The 19557-nt window shown below is 55.3% G+C and overlaps 2 protein-coding genes across 8 annotated transcripts in view; one reads left to right on the forward strand and one right to left on the reverse strand.

Moving 5' to 3' along the window:
* Positions 1-2263, forward strand: part of CELSR1 (cadherin EGF LAG seven-pass G-type receptor 1) — a 149238-nt gene extending 146975 nt beyond the window's left edge. For 2 of the 3 annotated variants that reach the window (XM_061204270.1, XM_061204271.1), the window contains exon 35: positions 207-2263. In XM_061204270.1, the coding sequence (XP_061060253.1) occupies positions 207-231 (25 nt within the window). In that variant the 3' untranslated portion in view covers positions 232-2263. The remainder of the gene's footprint in view (positions 1-206) is intronic. The other variant, XM_061204272.1, reaches the window with a different exon arrangement.
* TRMU (tRNA mitochondrial 2-thiouridylase) overlaps positions 2263-19557 on the reverse strand; it is a 28438-nt gene continuing 11143 nt past the window's right edge. Inside the window, exons 4-12 of one of the 5 annotated variants that reach the window (XR_009702479.1) lie at positions 16089-16211; positions 12803-12975; positions 11237-11290; positions 11086-11152; positions 9714-9814; positions 8203-8347; positions 7705-7787; positions 3369-3523; positions 2263-3190 (exon numbers count right to left, since the gene is read on the reverse strand). Coding sequence is in view for 4 of the 5 variants with exons in the window: in XM_061204275.1 (XP_061060258.1) it covers positions 7088-7252; positions 7705-7787; positions 8203-8347; positions 9714-9814; positions 11086-11152; positions 11237-11290; positions 12803-12975; positions 16089-16211 (911 nt within the window). In the remaining variant the exon portion in view is untranslated. Of the gene's footprint in view, positions 3524-6786; positions 7253-7704; positions 7788-8202; positions 8348-9713; positions 9815-11085; positions 11153-11236; positions 11291-12802; positions 12976-16088; positions 16212-19557 lie in introns of those variants that run through there. The other 4 variants (XM_061204276.1, XM_061204275.1, XM_061204277.1 and 1 more) reach the window with 4 other exon arrangements.

The following is a 19557-nucleotide window of genomic DNA, read 5'->3' on the forward strand; positions in this document are numbered from 1 at the left end:
CCAGTGTCGCTGTGTCCACACATGAGCTTGCCCTCCGTGGAGCCTCCGGGCACCCCGACCCCTGAGTGGGGAGTTCTGCCCCCTGCCCCCCAAGTGAGGGTCTGCCCCTGCATAACCTCGGACCCAGCCCAGCTGCTGGCTTCACGGGTGGCAGGGGCCGTCCTCGCTGACCCTCCGCCTGCCTGACGGCTTCTTCCCACGCGCAGAGGCAGTAACGAAACTTCACTTTGAACCATCAGGAAACCGTGAGACAAGCCCATCACCTCCGCCCAGGCCTCTGTGCTGTGTCGTTGTGCTCCTGGACCTTGGAGCCCGAGGGGCCCCTGCCCTGTCAGTGAAGCAGGCCCTGGTGGCGGGGGCCCCATGGGGCTGCAGTGGTAGCCCTGTGACTGGCATGACTGAAGGTCCAGACACAAAGCCCTGAGCTGCCCCGGAGGCTCAGGGCCCCTTAGACCCGTGACAAGTGCCAAAGGCCACAGGCACGGGAGGCGTGGACTCCCGGGCCGGCACAGCTGAACCCTCGGACTGCGGACAGAGCCAAAACCGTGCGCTGGCCTGGCCGGGACAGGGCCCAGCAGGAGAGCTGGCCTTGAGAGGAGCTGCCGGGCCAGCTGGCCAGGACTCAGGGCCGCAGGCAGCTCCCAGCAGCTCCACAGCCCTCTGCAAAGGCAGCCCTTGTCTTAAAGCAGATCACTTTCCTTTGTTGCAAAGGTGTAGATACTTTTGTATATTTGTATGGAACTCTGAAAAGGCAAAAACCTCTGTATATTTTGCATTTGTACTGACTCTGTCCATACTGGGAGATCCGTGGGATGATCTCTCCCTCTTTCTGACATCAGGAAGATTGCACAGCCAGCCTGGAGTCTGGCACGCATCCAGCAACTGGTGTCCCAGCAAAGCAGAGGGGGGTAGTGTGTAGGGAGTGCTGCTGGACAGAGGTTCCGGTGCTGCTTCCAGCCCAGAGGCAGGAGCCCGTGGGCATCACACGTGGCCGCCTGGATGCGCAGCACATTTGCATTTGCGATGCTTGCCCTCAGCTCCCATCTGCCTGGACGGGTGTGGCTCCGAGACCGGGCCATCTGGGGCTGGACGGGACTCGGGAGCTGTGCTGAGTGTGGGATGCAGGTGCACACGGCCGCGACCGACACACGGGTCATCCCCTGCCCCCTTCGCTGGGGTGGGCCCCACTCGGAGCCCCGCAGGGCCTCCCTGGCCCCCTTCCCGGTCAGCGGTACTGCAGGTGGGGAATTCCTTTGTCCCTTCTACTCCTGTTCTCGGCGGGACTGTGAAATGTTCACACGTTCCCAATTCAGACGGACGTATGAGGTCTTCCAGGATGTCACATTCCTTCCTGCCAATTTTCTAGCTCTTTTAGACTCCGAGGAGCTCCAGGCAGGCGGGGGTCTCACCCCCAGAGTCTGACCAATTACTTCATTTTGCTTCAAATGGCCAATTGTGAGAAGGGACAAAGCCTCAGCCATACTGTTCAATGGTTACCAAGCTGTTTTTTGGAAACTCACACCAAGGACCGGCTGTGACTGTCCCTCTGTGGGCAGTCGGCACAGCGTGGCCTGAGGGGCTGTGGAACGGGGCCCAGAATTAGTCAGACACGTCTTATTTCAGTGCTTCTTTTGTTCCTCAATCGGATGCCCAAATAAATGGTCAGCACAGCTGCCTCCAAATACGAGAAACCATAAAATACGATGAAAATCAAGTAAACTGCAAAGATGTCCATACTGTATTATTTTGATGAAAATGCGAGTATTGTTAATGGCTGAGAGGAAAACATACCTGATACTCAGGTCTAAGACCACAGGCTTCATACAAAAATGAAATGAGATCCCAAAGCCCTCACACTTGAATGAATTATAAATGTGCCTTAGCAGGGGAGTGGCCTTTTCAAGATACAAAATAATAGTACCTTCAAATGTTTACCATTGAGACATTTTCTAAGTAAAAAGAAAAAGTGGAAATATTTTTGAGTCTGAACACTTCACTTTCGTATTATCCCATATTCTTCTGCAACTGGATTTTGTCCCTTGAGATGTATTTAGTTTTTTCATTTGATCAGAACTGTTAACCAAAAAAACAACTGTCAGTTTTATTAAGACAGGAAAAATGTAAACCTATTTTTCTGACTTAAGACTTTATGAGAGATACTAGACACTGGAGGTTTTTTTTTTTAAACAAATGTGTATTTATTAATGTTCAGAACACTGGAATTGCAACACAAATAAGGAAAGAGTCTACAATAAATTAAGATTTTTTTTGAATTTGTACTTCTGCTGTCTGGTTTTCCCCCCACTCCTGCATCCCTGTTCCCACCCCTTCCTAAGGCAGCCCTGGAAAAGGGACCATGTACAGGATGCTGACAAGCCCGGGGGAGCAGGAGCCATTCCGGAACCTTCTATTCATTTCCTGCTCATCCAGACTCTTGCACCTCGCACTTCAAAATTTTTTTCCTGCACCAATCTCTTTTTCCTGTCCTTCTGGGACGCCAGTGAACACAACTGGTTCCTGAGGCTTTGTTCATCTGTTTTCACTTTTTTTCTGTTCTTCAGATTAGATCATTTCTAGTGATCAATTTTCAAGTTGACTGATTCTTTCCTCTATTATCTCCATTCTGCTATTGAGCCTATCCAGTGATTTTTTTTTTTTAACTTAAAATATTTTAATTTTAAGTTCTAAAATTTCCATTTGGTTCCTTTTTATTACTTTTATTTCTCTACTGAAGACTTCTAGTTTTCCGTGAATTTCAAGAGTGTTTACCTTTACCTCATAGAGCATGATTATAACAGATGCTTTAAATTCTTTGGTAATTTGGGCATCTGGGTCATCTTGGGGCTGCAATCTGTTTTCTTTTCTCTTGGTGTTTCCTGGTTCTTTGTATGCTGGCTAATTTCAAACTGAATCCTTGATTGACATCTTTGAATGTTACATCATGAGCCTCAGGGTCCTGTTAAAATCCGCTGGCAGATGTCAGTTTGTTTTAGAATGCAGTCAACCCCATTAGGTTCAGACCACAAGTTCTGTCTCCTTCTGTGGCTGTGGCTTTGCTGTGCCGCCTTGGGTCCACTCTGTACACCTGCCACTCGGTTAGTCTAGGACTTGGGGTGGTTTATGTCTGTTCTGCCCGCAAAGCCTTTCATATGCTGCTTTGGGTCTGTTCCAACTCAGGGTGAGCCAGCGCCTGTCAGTATATATGGAAAGCGAGGGGTCCATTCCGCCAGCGCTCTCTCCTCCCTGGGATTTGCCTCACACGCTGTTACTCCTGGGGCCCCTTTTCTTGGTTCCTCTATCCAAAAAGATGGGTTTCTTCCAGGGTTCTAGCTGCCTGCACTGCCTCACTTCCACCCACCTGGGGCTACCTTTGGGGAAAATCGGTGGGAGCAAAGAGAAGACAGTGGAGGATCCCACACACTCTTCAGCCCACAGGGCCCACCCCTTCCCAGGCCTCTCTTGGAGTCCTTGCCGCAGTGCTGGCCACACAGCTCCAGACGTTGGGGCCACCCTTGGGTCAAGCCTGGGAGAAAAAAAGAGGAAAACCACCCATGAACGCCCCACCCCCAAAGGTCACTCTCAGGTTCTGCTCCCTCCCCTGTTCCCCTGCTAACATTCACCTGTCAAGAGTGCCCGGTCATGAACGTGATAGGATACCACCATCTCAAGCCAAAAGTGCTGCGTAAGGGGGACATGTGAGGAGAGTAGCCCCCGGCTGAAGGGAGCAGTGCGTCCGCTGGGCCTGGGTGGCCTCCCGTGGACGTAAATAATTGCACTCCATACCAACCTCTAGCCAAGGCCACTCCAGGACCCGCGGAATCGAGGCAGAAACACAGACGTGAACACTGGACATCTGAACGCCGTCCAGGCCACAAAAACAACCAAGCTTCCCCCGTCCCAGCTGTAGGAGTAAGTGCTCCCTCACATCACGGCTGTAGCCTCACTCCAGGCTCCCTCCTGTAGACACTGGGGGTGCAGGGAGGTCCAGGGCTTGCAAAGGCTTCTGGGGATGTGGGCAGAAGACAGGCCCCGGGGGTTGACCCCGACCCGAGCCTTCTGGGAGCGAAGCACAGGCCCGGTTCTAGGGTCTGTCTTGCTGAGATTACCCTGGAAATGATGTGGGGAGAGGAGAGCGGGGTGGGGGTGGGGGCGGTGGGGAAGCTCTTGTTTACATCAAAGGCCGGGAGTCGGTGCGTGAAACCATCCGGCTCTGGCCCCTTCTCTCGTTATCGATGGTGTGGGAGTGACCGGGCCCTGGCAGCAGGGCACCTGTGTGGGAAAGAGGGAGGGGAAGCCCACCCACTTCTCAGCCCCAGCCCCTCTGAAGGTCACCTGGGGGTGCAGCCCTGGAGTCTGGGGGAGGCCAGAGGCCCAGGCCACGAACTCGGCCCAGTGGTGCCCCCTGGCCAACAGCTACACCTGAGTCTCTGAGGCGTTGCCCAGAGGCCTCCCAGAGTTGGTCAGCTCTGCCCCCAGAGAGAAGGTGGTACTGCGGCCCGGAGGCTGCCATGGGCGCAGCCAAGGGTGAGGCCTGGTGACCCGGGGGCAGCGGCAGGCTTGTGCTCCCTCCTCCTGCCTCCACTGGCTGACCTGGCTGGAGGCCTGGCGTCGGGCTGGCAGGACGGGAAGAGCCGCCCGGAGGCTAGAAGGGCGGCCTCCCCTCTGCTGGCCTGTGTCCATGCTGACTGCCTCCACCCGCCCCTCCTCCCACTGTGGCGGCTCCCCAGACGGGGCCGCAGCTCAGCCCTCGGTTCCGGGCAAGAGCCCCAGACCCAGGGCAGTGGGTCCCGGGAAACCTGAGCCCTGGGAGGCTCCACACTGCCCTGGGAGCTGGCAGAACAAAGGTGGTGTCTCAGCCCCGGCTTCCATGCTGGGCTGGGTGTCCCCAGGGGCACTGCTGTCCTGTCCGGTCCCCTCCGCCCAGCACGACCTGGAAAGCACCTGCCGGGCTGTGGTTAGCCTTCCGGCCGGAGCAGATCAGCACCTCCCAGGGGTCCAGCCCCACTGGAGCACACCTGAGTCGGGGCTGGGGCAGCCGCCCAGCCCTCCACCTCCAGCCCACAGGGCCTATTTCTTCATCTGGATCACGGAGATGGTCTTGGAAGCCACGTGGCGGGGTGGGAAGTGCCGGCGTGTCTGCTCTGGCCCACACCCCACCCTGGGTACCGCCCTGCTGGGTGGGGCCTTGGCTAGGAGGGAGCCAGGGCGGGGCGGGAAACAGGAGGAGGGGAATGGGAGGGGCTCCTGCTCGGTCAGAACTGCGTGGAGGGAGGACGCTGAGTGCCCCGGGGCGGGGCCGGGACCCTCAGTCCCTATGGAGCTGCGTCCTCCTCCCGGCAGGGCTTGCCCACTTACCGGGGCACAGCCCAGATCCAGCCCCCCGCCCCTCACCGGCCCCCACCGCAGAGTGGGCATCTTGCCGCCCCAGGACTGGGCACCGCTGAACCGGGGTTGGGGGGAGCGGTGGGCGCAGCTCTCGGTCACCCTGACGCAGGGTCACACTCAGCCGGCTGTAGGGCCCAGCCCACCCCGTGCCCCTGCCCCAGGCCGGCAGGGCCGCAGTGCCAGGCTTGAGGCTGGTCCCCCCGGCAGGCGGCAGCCCCTGTGCAGACCCGGGGCAAGTCCCAAGTGTGGTGTCCGTTCCCGGACTCCCGCCCTCCTCCCTCGGTCCCGGGTGGCAGAAGCCTGGCTGTGCAGGAGGGCGACCAGGGGCCCACCGGGAGCCGGGACAGGGCACTAACCCCCACCAAGGCAGGGAAGCTGGAGGCACTGGGGCACGCAGAAGCATGCCCTCCCCGGAAGGGCAAACCCCCGCCTGACCCAGCTGACCACACCCCCGGGGGAGGCCCGGTGGAGCATCTCCAAACCTCCCACCTCCAACTCCTGCGGTGGCTCCCCAGCGGGCCTTTCAACCGCCCACAGCAGGACGACGGCCACCCCAAGATGCCCGCGGCCAAAGCCAGCTCCAAAGGTGCTCTCATCTGCCACTCAGTGCCCGGCGAGTCGCCCGCCGCACTAAACGCACACGTGCTCTATGGTGTGTGTTTGTGTCCCGAAGGGCACAGGTTGAAACCCTAGCCCTGATGTGGTGGCGGCCATTGGGTCTTGAGGGTGGGGCCCTCACGAAGTGGACAGGTGTTCTTCAGAGGCCACAGGGAGCTCCCTGGTGGTCCAGTGGTTAGGATTCAGCACTTTCACTGCCGAGGGCCCGGGTTCAGTCCCTGGTGGGGGAACGGAGATCCCACAAGCTGCGCGGCGTGGCCGGGGGTCAGGGGTCCCAGAAAAACCCCTGCCCCTTCCACCACGCGAAGACACAGCGAGAAGACAGCCACCGGCCACCCGTAAGAGGACCCTCCCCCGTCGGAGCCGGCACCCTGACCTCAGACTTCCAGGTTCCACAACCGTGAGAAATAAACTTCCGTTGTTTATAAGCTACCCTTCAGCTCTCGACGTGACTGGCCAGGGTGCCGGGCACTCTGCAGGGGGAGGGGTGGCTCCCGTGCAGCTGCCTGGACTGGGGGCAGAGCCGCCGCCCCTCAGAGTGGCCTCAAGGCCACACTGTCCCTCTCAGACACCCTGCAGGCTGGGACTCAGCTCAAGGCCCGTCACACATCCTCTGCCACAGGTAAGGGTGGGCACAGCCATGAACGGAGGCGGAGGAAGGGGGGGATTCCATCGCTCTCCCGCGCAGCACACACACCCGCCTCCCCACACGTGGCCAGTGCCGTGGAGCCCCCGAGACGGCCCACCCAGGCTCCACCCCACTGGAAGCCATCAGAATCCACACCCCGGACAGAGTTTTTATTGGGTACTGCCCCTGCAGCCCAGCCATCCCCCTCCACAGGTCCCCTTTTAGGGGGTGCGAAAGAGGAACTCCACCCATGGGGCACTTGGGACAGACCCGCCGGCCAGCGAGCAGACAGGACGGGCTCTCCCTGGCTCTGAAGCGGCCCGGAAGCTTGGCCGGCCGGGCCAGGACTGGGGCGGCAGGTGCACGCAGCAGTGGCCGAGCCCCCGGCGGCCCTGCCCCTGGCTCCGCTCCTCCACGTCTCCTCCCGTGAGCTCCACAGCAGCCGCTCGGCCTCTGTCAGAGCGTGGGCCCCCGGCCCGGGCTGTCACCCCGGCCGCTGCCGGAGCCCTCCACGGCCATATTGGGTCTGCTCCTGCCCTTCTGGAGTGTGTAGGCGGATGGCCCCAGGCGCAGGATCTTCCCACTGCCCAGGCACTCGCCCCCTTTGTAGAACACAGCGAACTGCAGAGGAGAGAGGCCGTGTCACCTGCAGTGCGACCCGGCATCCGGGTGCCCACAGTGCAGCCAGGAGCCCGGACCTGGGGCTGGGGAGGGGCAATGCTCTGCCTCTCCCTCTTCCGTCCTTGTCCCCGGGGCCCAGACCAGAGGCGGGCCCGGGCAGGGCAGCCGGCGCTCCCACTAGCCGCGCAAGAGCCAGGCCTCACGGTTGCAGGGCTGGCTGTGCACCCACCCTCGCGGGCTGTGTGAGCCGAGCACCGCAGCCCCTCTGCCCCTCACTGCCCCCGGAGACCAGCTGCTCTGCTCGGGAGGAAGTGCCGTCCTTCCAGAGCACGAAGCCTGCTCCTCCGCGCGGCCGAGCAGGTGCTGAGGAGGGCCGGGTTCCAGGGCAAAAGCAGGCGCAGACTTGGGGCTGAGGCCCCAACCCGCCTGCCAGCCGGCGTACCCCCACTCACCTGTCCCAGGGCGAGAGCCCGCACGGCCTTCACGGCCGTCACCCACACAGTGCCGTCTTGATTGAGGGTCAGCACGCAGGGCACTGGGGGAAGAGAAGGACCCTTGGAGGGGGCGCTGGCCTTGCCCCGTGTGCTCAGCCCCAGGCCTTGGGCCCCCGGGGAGGAAGGAGCAGGCAGCGAGGACAAAGGAAGCTCGGGGCGACAGCCAGAGGGGCTCAGCGCCGCCCGGGCCCCGGGGCAGCGCACACACTACCTGCCGGCCGGCCTGCCAGTGGGACCCTCAATCCCACCCGCCCCGGCAACCTGCCCTCTTCCAGAGACCGACCCTGTGTCACGGACAAAGGAGGCTGAGCTGGCCTCTGCGCCCCCCAGGCTGTCTCTGCGTAGGCAGAGGGCAAGGAGGCCTGCACGTTATACAATCTGAACAGTGGGGGCCCCGGCCCAGGTCGAATCGCCTGTCCTAACTCTGGCCTCGCCCGGGGATCCCCGCTCAGTCACCTAGCGCCATCTGGTGGCGGAACCGGAAGTGGCACTCCATCATCTTGTCGCGGACCAGGGCTGCGGGCGGCTCCTCCGCCACCCAGTGCACGCGGCCGGTCCGCAGCAGGTCCCTGTACAGGGCTGGGTGGTCTGTCCGGGGGGCCTGCAGAGCGGAACGCGAGGACGTGACACCCTGGAGCCCTCAGCGGAGGGTCCTGCCCCAAAGCCCCCTCGCTGCACTTCATTAATAATGATCATAACAGTAAACACTCACTGAAATCCACGCTGACACGTGGAAATTCATGCGCTTATCTCTCGAGCCTTTCTACCCCACTTTGCAGATGAGGAAACTGAGGCACGAGAGGGAAAGTCACTCATCACGGTCACGCTCAGCAAACAGCAGAGGAGCGTGCGATCCGACCCCATGACCTCTCCTCCTGGAAGTTCACCCTGCCCCTGCCACAACCCGGCGGCCCAGCACCAGAGGCACACGGGGCAGCCACGTCACCACAGGGATCCCACCAAGCCCCACATGGCTGGGGACAGGGCTCCCGGCGCCTCCATGCACCTGGCCTCCTAGGACTTAGCAGGCCTCCCCTGAGGCAGGACCAAGGGCATCAAGTCCGGGGCCCTTGGGCTCTAAGTAGATAAGGAGACCCACACAGGGGACAAGTGTCGGTGGATGTCCCTTCTCAAAGCAAAAGAGACAGCTAAACTTTACACTTAAGTCCCTTTAACTCATGCTGGACCAGAATCACCGTCCAGGCCCTTGCGCCCAGGGCTCTTCTGGGCGGTGATGTCTCAGAGGCCTGCTGGCCCCTCTGCCCGCGTCTAAGGGAGGGTCCCCCAGCTCTGGGACAGAGCGCGCTCAGAGCCAGGATGCTCAACCTCGGCACTGCTGAGATTTGGGGCCGGATCACTGTGTAGGGGATGGGGCTCCCTGGCTTCACCCACTAGACACCAGCAGCACCTGGTCCCCTCCTCCCTCCCCCATGCCGTGACACTGAAAATGTCCCCAGACCCTGCCAAATGTCCCAGGGAGGGGAGCAGGGCAAACATGCCCCCTTTGTGAAGTCCTGCTCTAGAGCCTGAGGACACAGTCCCGGGTCCCAGTGGCCCAGAGCCCCGCTGCGGCAGACGGCCTAGGTTGGTCCCGGCTCTGCACCCCATCTGTTCCACAGTGAGTCGCTGGAGCCCTCTGTGTGCAGGCCCAGTCTGGGGCACTGAGCCACCTCTTCTCCAAGGGACCTTCCCACGTTAACTTAATCTTTGAGTCTTGTAAAATCGGAGGAATACATCTATTTACAGGGACTGATGTGATGATTAATAATGTGACCTGCATACAATAAGAGCCTAGTAAGTACCTTAAACAAAACCCTTCTGGTACCTAGGGCCAATCCCGGGAGGATGCAGAGGAAAGGCGAGGACGCTCCCGATCGCAGCTGCCCTGCAGATCCCCCACCCTGCCTGGCTCAGCACCGTGGGCTCTGCCATGACCAGGCCTCCGTCACCTCACCCGCCCAACTCACCACGAGCACGTCGCCCCTGGCGCCGTCCTTCTCCACCACGTACCAGGGCTCCCGTAAGCCACCTATGTTGGCTCTCTGGCCCAAAGTATACAGGAACCAACCTGTGGAAACAGTTTCTCAGTGAGGTGGGAGGGGCCCCGTCTCAAACGTCCCACCCTCAGGACGGGGAGGAGGCTGGGAGGCAGCAGGCAGGAGGCTCCCTCTGCAGACCCCCCGGGCAGCCTGGCTTAGGCTGTACCTCCCACCCCGCGAGGGGCCGTTCCAGCTGTGCGGCCCCCGACCCACCAGGAGCAGGGACCGCTCCTTTAGAACGTGGGCCAAGTGCCCCGCCTGAAGCCACGAGCCCCTCTTGCGGAGCCTCTGTGCACTAACCGCCTCGGGGCCAGGACACCCGGCTGCCCCGGTTTCTCTGTGCACCCTCCCCCCCACCACAAACACCACAAGGCCAGCCGGCTAGGCCACGCCTCCCCCAGCCCCCAGCCCCGAGCTCGGGCGCTCCACTTCTGCAAGCCGGCAACGGAGCTGGGCTCCCCTGCGTGCCCTGGCAGCCTCCTGCCGCGACAAGTTGTCCCCAGCAGGGCCGGCACATCCTCCCTCAGGAACACTCAGCTCTCTGGGAGCCCGTGGCGTCTAAGGCCCGCTCCCTCCAACAGCACCAGGAAGGGGAAGCCGACCGGCCCAAACCGAGGCGAAGGTCTCCAAGGAACAAGCCCCTTGGGAGTGTCCACGCCTGAGCCCCAGCCCTCGTCCTTCCGGCAGGTCAGACCCACGCTGGACCAAGTCTCGTCTGTCATCAGGCCCCCAAGGGCACAGCCCCACCGTTGACCAAGCTCGCCTCTGTCCTCCCACCTGGGCTGTGAACTCTCGCGCCTGACCCGTCCTCCCCACGCCGGCTCAGGGCAGGCTCGGGGTGCCCCGACCCCCAGCAGCGTCTGCGAATGAGGGAGCAGCACCTGGGGTGCAGCACTCCAGCCAGGAGGGCTACCTTCTGGTCCCAACTCTTCACGGCGTCCTAAATCATGAAACTCGTGCTCTCAAGTCAACCTAACTCCTTCCCTCCAGTGGAGTTTTTCTGTAGTCTGGTATTCTCTATATGTAATGAAAAAATAAGTCTATTCACGGGGACTTAATACATAACTCAGAGAGTGAGGCTCCTGAACCAGACAGCATCCTTTGTTATTGGCTGCGATGCTTAAAAGGAGCCCACGGTCTCGAATCGCAAACACCCTGTCAGAGCCACTCCCACCTTCCCTGGTGCCACCCACACCGCTCCCTGAGGGCCTGGAAGCATCTCGTCTAAATTCCCAGAGCTCAAACTTGCCCCACGCCTCAAGGAGCTTAGGATGAAAAGCAGCCCAGGGTTGCATCTCACCTTTATGCGTTCCCAGAACTTTATTGTCTTCTATAGAAATAAATTTACCAGGTCGAGGCTGTAAATACTGGAAAACAAACGTTTCATTACTAACGGATCCAGGTCCAGAGCAGAAACGTGGCTCCATCCTTTTGCATCAAAAACCACTCACCTGAAGAATGAAATTTTCAAAATTTCTTTTACCAACGAAACAGATGCCCATGCTCTGAAATGAAAGGAGGGCCGACCGTGAGACGAATGGCCGGGTGGGGTCCTGCACTCCACCTGGAGAGCCTGAGCAGGGGCGGGGGGCACACGGGGCCTCTCGGGGCCTTACCTGCCCCGAGCCGCCCCACCCCCGGGCCAGGGGCCTGGCTTCCTTTCTCCAGCACCACACACACCAGTCACAGCCACAAACAGACCTCAGGGGCTTATTTCAGGCCCCAGACATGGACCTTGGCGGCTAAGTAAGCAGTGCCACCTCCACACCCAGCAGGGTCTGGCCCCCGCGCTGCAAACCCTCAGATCAGCCGCCCAGGAAAGAAAACTAAAGCTGCTTAAGCCCTCAGGCCACTGTCGGTGAGTCTCAGGGCAGAGACAGGGAGCAGAGCAGAAGCAGGAAGTACAAGCCAGGCCACGAGGTGGAGCATCGCGGGAGGGTCTGAGGAAGGAGTCTTTTCTCGAGGTGACGTTTCTAGCGCGCGGGAAGACCTAGCGGGAACAGGCCCGCCATCCCGTGCTCGTCGTTCCGCTTCCGCGCTTCCGCGCTGACCTGTGTCCCTAGAACGCGGGTCCTATGAGGGTGGCTCCCTCGGCTCCTACCAGCCACAGCCAGAAACCGAGCACGTAGAGACACGAGCAGAGATGATAAGGGCGGAGGGATGGCTTCCCTGGGGACAGCGACTTGCCGACAAAAGCACAGCTGTGCCCGTCCCCAGGACAGACGTGAAGCAGTGGCTGCAGCTAAGGCCGCCTCAACCCGAAACAGCCTGGTTAGACTGACCACCCCGGGGTCTGCCGAGCCCGCTGGGACCCCTCCCACATCGCACCCCACCCTCCAGCACCAAGCGCCCACCACACTGGCTTCACCTCAACTCCACCACTGCGCCAGGCTCAGGCCTTTGCACAGGCTCTTCCCCGACCGTCTACGGGACACTAAATCCCATTCACCCTGAGGCCTGAGGACAGCCAGACTTTCCTTGGAGGCCTTTCCCGGCGTCTGTCTCTGCCCCCGAATCTGGATCAGAGCCCGTGGCATTTTCTCTCACCGGACCCCACCCCTTCTCTCAGGGACACCTTCTGAGTTTACAACGGTAGGTTTGTCCGTCTGCCCCCTTGACGTAAGCTCCCCGAAGGCAGGGATGCGCCTGCGCTCCTCACCGGGTCCTCAGAGGCCAGCGGTACAGTGCCTGGCGCAAAGAAGACGCCTGACGAGGCCGTGCTGACGCGTGGACGGAAACAGAGATCTGCGTGCCGATGGGGGTCTCGGGGCCCGGTCCTCACCGTCCCGCTCTCACCTGGCAGCTGAGCCAAGAGCACCCCAGCCAGCCGCCGAGCTGCCAGGAGAGCTGCCACCCCCGGGGGGCCGAGGCACAGCCGGGATGGAGAGGTCCCTTCTCTGCTGCTTTCTGAAGGACCCAGCCCCTCCCCCTGTGGGCTCCTCGCCCGATGCCAGACCCCGGGCAGGGGAGGCGGTGCGGGACCCCGGGCTGGGAGCACGCACACCCCTCAGTCCTACCTCTTTTTTCTGGAGCACATGACGAAGACTATTCTCAGCAGCTATTTTCTTTACAAAATCTTTCGTTAACCCCCCCAGGGGGAAGAGGGTTCTCCTCAGGGCATCCTGGGAAACCTGGCTGAGAAAGAAGGTCTGGTCTTTAAAGCTGTCAGCTGCTTGCAGAAGTTTTACCACTGCCAAGAGTAAAGAACAAAAGATGTTGCAGGAATAAAAATAATCATACTTTGCTTTTAATAATGTCCTTCTGTTTACTTTGATAGATTACCCCTGGTCTGGCAGAAACAAAGATCAATACTCAATAGCAGACCCCCAGAAAAGTGAACTGCTGTGGTTAAGGTAAGAAAAATTCTCATCCCTAATTGATCTACTATTGAAAAAAAATGCGCAGAAGGTAGAGTTTATGTGATAAGGACATTTATTCCAGTTCATATGTTAGACTATATTTGCAAAGATTAAACATCACATGACAAAAATGTTATGAAGTATTAAGAAAAAAACAAACTCAGCCACATCTGGGAAAACTGGACGAGACCACGTACAGAAAACCCTGCTGAAACGGTGTCAGCTGTGCTGCTTCCTAATAACCACAGGATGTGTTTGCACCGTGGCTGCTCCCAGGGGCCCTGCTCACCTCCCAGGCCCCACAGTGGACGCCAACCACGCCCCCCAGCAGCACCTGGCTTCTAAACGTACTCCCCACTTGGTCACAGTGGGCTTTTCTTATGGTTCGAGCTGACGTCCGTCAGCTGCTCCTTGGCAGTTTCTCTAATGTTCTATTCACTGTAAACACCCGTTCCCGGCTGGACAGCAACAGTGCAGAGCTGTGACTGACCCCGGCCACGGGATGCGGCTCAGAACACAAGGCCCGGCTCCATCTCCGGGTCCCTCGGTCCTGCCTGGTGTGCTACAGACCTTCCATGACCGCCAACGCTGGAGGTCCCCCACTCTGCAGCTCAATGACCAACGGAGGAAACTGAACGTGACACCAGTGTTCCGGATTCTTTCCACGTGACTCCCATCTAGGGCTAAGCAAAGCCTCGGCAAGTCACACCCACAGCTCACACCCATGCCAAGGGCACAAACAGCCCAAGTGCAGCGTGCAGCTCGGCCCAGTCACGTGTGTAACATGCTCTCTGTGTAGCTAATGTTTTCCACCCGTGACCTCAAATTTGATTCTCACTTTAGCCCTATGATAGAATTATCCCCATTTTCAGATGAGGAAACTGAGGCTCAGATCATTAAAGCGACTGCCCACAATGGTGCAGGGAGAGAAGCGCAGTGGTGGAAACTGAGCTCAATCGCCTGGTTTCTATTCCATCACTTTTTATGTAGAAAACAACAAAATCAAGTGAAAAGTGAAAAACCAAGTTCAGTCAGCCAGTCATCAGGTAGGCAGACTCATTTGCCAAAGGCTCTGTTTTGTTTCAAAACTAAACTTAAACAGTCTAAGTGCATAGAAAAGCCTCAGAATACTGGGAGCAATTTCTCAAAGTTCTGGGTTATTTTAAAACAAACTCAAAATCTATGATTTTTAAGAAAGAAAGCAGGAACCCTAAACCACGGAGAGGGACGCCTGCTAGGCGATGGTCTGCCTGTGCCTGGAGCCTCATTCACACCTTCGCTCCTCCGGGTCGGCCGTGGTGCCACCTGCCACGGGGACGGGGGAGGACATCTACCCAGGCCGAGGGCCAGGGATCAGGAGGGCAGGCTGGACTCTGCTGCCCCTGTGCGCGCTCTCCCCAGGGGCCCAGGCCAGGAGGCCCAAGACCAGGTCTCCAGGGCAACTGAGTCAGAGCAAAATAAAAATCTCTAGGTGCCTAAAAGGCACACACAGAACAAAGACACTGTGGTATTATTAAAATAGCTACACAGAACAAAGCACACACCAATGCAGTCAGAGGTCTGAGTGCCTTCGGCCTGTCAAAAAGGCCCAGAAAGCTCTGTAAGGCGCCACATTTTCTAGGAGGTAAGCGGGGATGGCTATGTGACATGGAAACAAATCCTACGTCTACTCAGGCCCCTTAGACCTACGTTCACTGGGCAAATTCCACCATGGAGTCCCCAGGCGGCAGGGCTGGGCAGTGTGGAGGATTTCCTGGTGAGGGTTGCCCAGGAGTGCGAAGGCAGCAACCGGGGAGGGAAGCGGTCAAAACACACACACACACACACACACACACACACACACACACACACACACACACACACACACACACACACACGTCCCCACAGGGAACACAGACGGCCCAGCGCCCTGCAGGCAGCAGCGAGAGGCCTTTCCAACATCAAGCGGTGTCCTTGTCTGGGCCCTGCCAGTAAGGTTATCTCTGGCCTGGCTGCTGTGAGAGGGGGTAAGGAGGGAGGGAGAAGGAAAACAGGGTGGCCAAGCTGCAGCCTCCAAATCAGGCCGGATGACATGAAGGAGGGCGCAACGACCAGGGACGGCGGAGCTGAACAGACCCAGCTGGGATCCAGCCCCCCAACCCGAGGCACCCCGGTTGGCGAGTGCAGCCAAGCTTCAGTTTCCTCATCTGAGAAACAGAACCAGAGAACCCGCATGCTGGCACTGCCAAGAGGGGCGCGGGGAGGGACGCGGTGGGCGTGATGCGGCCAGGGCAGGCCAGATGCGGAGAAATGCCAACTCCCCCACGGGCCTGCAGCAGTGGAAACTGCCTGCAGAAACGTGGCCCCGAGCCCCATCTTGTCCTTCACTTAATAACGATGCAAATTCCTCTGTTCTACATGCAGATGTACACCAGGACAAGCCAGCAGCTTTCCAGGTGGCTGCCTGGCATTTTCTAGGCAGGTGGAACTTTGCTCCCTTTGACACTGATAAGCTAATTTATATATGTAATCTTCGTAAGCATAGTTACAAGCCTGGCTGCCAGGCCTGTGCCATGTCAGGTCCCAGCACTCATGTCACACTAAAGTACACCTCAATCTCAAGTCCTCAAAAACTCGAGGGTAAGAATCAGGGCCAGTTACACCCCAATTATTATTGTCGCGCGTCTCCTCCCAGAACTGGGTTATGAATTACAGCTTCAGTTTCCCAGCCAGCCCTGGCCCGGGCGCCCGCCTGAGCCTCCTCCTGGTACCAATCACAGGCCCTTGGGGAAAACGACCCTCTCGGTAACTGTTCTTTTTCGAAGAGGAAACCAAAACCAACGAGCTAGTTTGGAACACACGGAGAGACGTCGTGCAGGTGTGCTCAAACAACTCACTGTCATTCTTCAAAATACTCTACTTCATTCACAAACAGTTAAGCTCTGGCCCAGGCACTTCTACTCACCATTTCTAATTTCAAATCGATTTCTGAAAAGCCCTTCCGGCCTCTTAATGCGCTTCTGCTGGAAGACCTCTTCATCTTCCAGGGACGTTCTTGCATAGTGACCCGTAGCGACTGCATCTGCTCCTGGGAGGTTTTTAAAAACACGAGGATCAGATTTTATTTTAAATTTTTTTTTTAATTTTAATTTTGTAGTACGGATGTCTATCCTGGCTGTCAAATACTTTAATACAACTGACATTCTGTTTTTTTAATTTTTTGGCTGAGTTGGGTCTTCGTTGCTGCGCGTGGCCTTTCTCTAGTAGCGGCGATCGGGGGCTACTCTTCGCTGAGGTGCATGGGCTTCTCGTTGCGGTGGCTTCTCTTGCTGCGGAACATGGGCTCTAGGCACGCGGGCTTCAGTAGTTGTGGCACGTGGGCTCAGCAGTTGTGGCTCAAAGGCTCTACAGCACAGGCTCAGTAGTTGTGGCACACGGGCTTAGTTGCTCTGCGGCATGTGGGATCTTCCCAGACCAGGGATCGAACCTGTGTCCCCTGCATTGGCAGGCAGACTCTTAACCACTGCACCACCAAGGAAATCTCCAGAGATTTTTTAAAAATTTAATTTAATTAATTTATTTTTTATACAGCAGGTTCTTACTAGTTATCTATTTTATACATATTAGTGTATATATGTCAATCCCAATCTCCCAATTCATCCCACCACCACTACCCCCCGCCGCTTTCCCCCCTTGGTGTCCATACGTTTGTTCTCTACATCTGTGTCTCTATTTCTGTCTTGCAAACCGGTTCATCTGTACCATTTTTCTAGATTCCACATATACGCGTTAACATACGATATTTGTTTTTCTCTTTCTGACTTACTTCACTCTGTATGACAGTCGCTAGGTCCATCCATGTCTCTACAAATGACCCAATTTCATTCCTTTTTATAGCTGAGTAATATTCCAGTGTATATATGTACCATATCTTCTTTACCCATTCGTCTGTCGATGGGTATTTAGGTTGCTTCCATGAACTGGCTATTGTAAATAGTGCTGCAATGAACACTGGGGTGCATGTGTCTTTTTGAATCATAGTTTTCTCTGGTTATATGTCCAGTAGTGGGATTGCCGGGTCATATGGTAATTATATTTTTAGTTTTTTAAGGAACCTCCATACTGTTCTCCATAGTGGCTGTTTACATTCCCACCAACAGTGCAAGAGGGTTCCCTTTTCTCCACACCCTCTCCAGCATTTGTTGTTTCTAGATTTTCTGATGATGCCCATTCTAACCAGTGTGAGGTGATACCTCACTGTAGTTTTGATTTGCATTTCTCTAATAATTAGTGATGTTGAGCAGCTTTTCATGTGCTTCTTGGCCATCTGTATGTCTTCTTTGGAGAAATGTCGATTTAGGTCTTCTGCCCATTTTTTGACTGGTTGTTTGTATTTTTAATATTGAGCTGCACGAGCTGTTTATATATTTTGGAGATTAATCCTTTGTCCGTCGATTCGTTTGCAAATATTTTCTCCCATTCTGAGGGTTCTCTTTTCATCTTGTTTATAGTTTCCATTGCGGTGCAAAAGCTTTTAAGTTTCATTAGGTCCCACTTGTTTACTTTTGTTTTTATTTCCTAATATTACTCTAGGAGGTGGGTCAAAAAAGATCTTGCTGTGATTTACGTCATATTGTGTTCTTCCTATGTTTTCCTCTAAGAGTTTTATAGTGTCTGGTCTTACATTTAGATCTTTAATCCATTTTATTTTTGTGTACGGTGTTAGTGAGTGTTCTAATTTCATTCTTTTATATGTAGCTGTCCGTTTTCCCAGCACACTTATTGAAGAGACTGTCTTTTCTCCATTGTATATCCTTGCCTCCTTTGTCATAGATTAGTTGACCATAGGTGCGTGGGTTTATCTCTGGGCTTTCTATCCTGTTCCATTGATCTATATTTCTGTTTTTGTGCCAGTACCATATTGCCTTGATTACTATAGCTTTGTAGTATAGTCTGAAGTCAGGGAGCCTGATTCCTCCAGCTCCTTTTTTTCCCCTCAAGATTGCTTTGGCTATTTGAGGTCTTTTGTGTCTTCATACAAATTTTAAGATTTTTTGTTCTAGTTCTGTAAAAAAATGCCATTGGTAATTTGATAGGGATTGCACTGAATCTGTAGATTGCTTTGGGTAGTATAGTCATTTTCACAATATTGATTCTGCCAATCCAAGAGCATGGTATATCTCTCCATCTGTTTTTGTCATCTTTGATTTCTTTCATCAGTGTCTTATAGTTTTCTGAGTACAGGTCTTTCACCTCCTTAGGTAGGTTTATTCCTAGGTATTTTATTCCTTTTGTTGCAATGGTGAATGGGACTGTTTCCTTAATTTCTCTTTCAGATTTTTCCTCATTAGTGTATAGGAATGCAAGAGATTTCTGTGCATTAATATTGTATCCTACAACCTTACCTAATTCATTGATTAGCTCTAGTTTTCTGGTGGCATCTTTAGGATTATCTATGTATAGTATGTCATCTGCAAACAGTGACAGTTTTACTTCTTCTTTTCCAATTTGTATTCCTTTTATTTCTTTTTCTTCCCTGATTGCCATCATTAGGACTTCCAAAACTATGTTGAATAATAGTGGCGAGAGTGGACATCCTTGTCTTGTTCCTGATCTTAGAGGAAATGCTTTCAGTTTTTCACCATTGAGAATGATGTTTGCTGTGGGTTTGTCGTATATGGCCTTTATTATGTTGAGGTAGGTTCCCTCTATGCCCACTTTCCAGAGAGTGTTTATCATAAATGGGTGTTGAATTTTGTCAAAAGCTTTTTCTGCATCTATTGAGTTGCTCATATGGTCTTTATTCTTCAATTTGTTAATATGATGTATCACATTGGTTGATTTGTGTATATTGAAGAATCCTTGCATCCCTGGGATAAATCTCACTTGATCATGGTATATGATCCTTTTAATGTGTTGTTGGATTCTGTCTGCTAGTATTTTGTTGAGGATTTTGGCATCTGTATTCATCAGTGATACTGGTCTGTAATTTTCTTTTTTTGTAGTATCTTTGTCTGGTTTTGGTATCAGGGTGATGGTGGCCTCGTAGAATGAGTTTGGGAGTGCTCATTCCTCTGCAATTTTTTGGAAGAGTTTGAGAAGGATGGGTGTTAGCTCTTCTCTAAATGTTTGATAGAATTCACCTGTGAAGCCATCTGGTTCTGGACTTTTGTTCGTTGGAAGATTTTTAATCACAGTTTCAATTTCATTACTTGTGATTGGTCTGTTCATATTTTCTATTTCCTCCTGGTTCAGTCTTGGAAGGTTATACCTTTCTAAGAATTTGTCCATTTCTTCCAGATTGTCCATTTTATTGGCATAGAGTTGCTGGTAGTAGTCTCTTAGGATGCTTTGTATTTCCACGGTGTCCGTTGTAACTTCTCCTTTTTTATTTCTAATTTGATTGATTTGCGTCCTCTCCCTCTTTTTCTTGA

The sequence above is a fragment of the Eubalaena glacialis genome, chromosome 11 (assembly GCF_028564815.1).
Source record: "Eubalaena glacialis isolate mEubGla1 chromosome 11, mEubGla1.1.hap2.+ XY, whole genome shotgun sequence".
In the NCBI taxonomy this organism is placed as follows: domain Eukaryota; kingdom Metazoa; phylum Chordata; class Mammalia; order Artiodactyla; family Balaenidae; genus Eubalaena; species Eubalaena glacialis.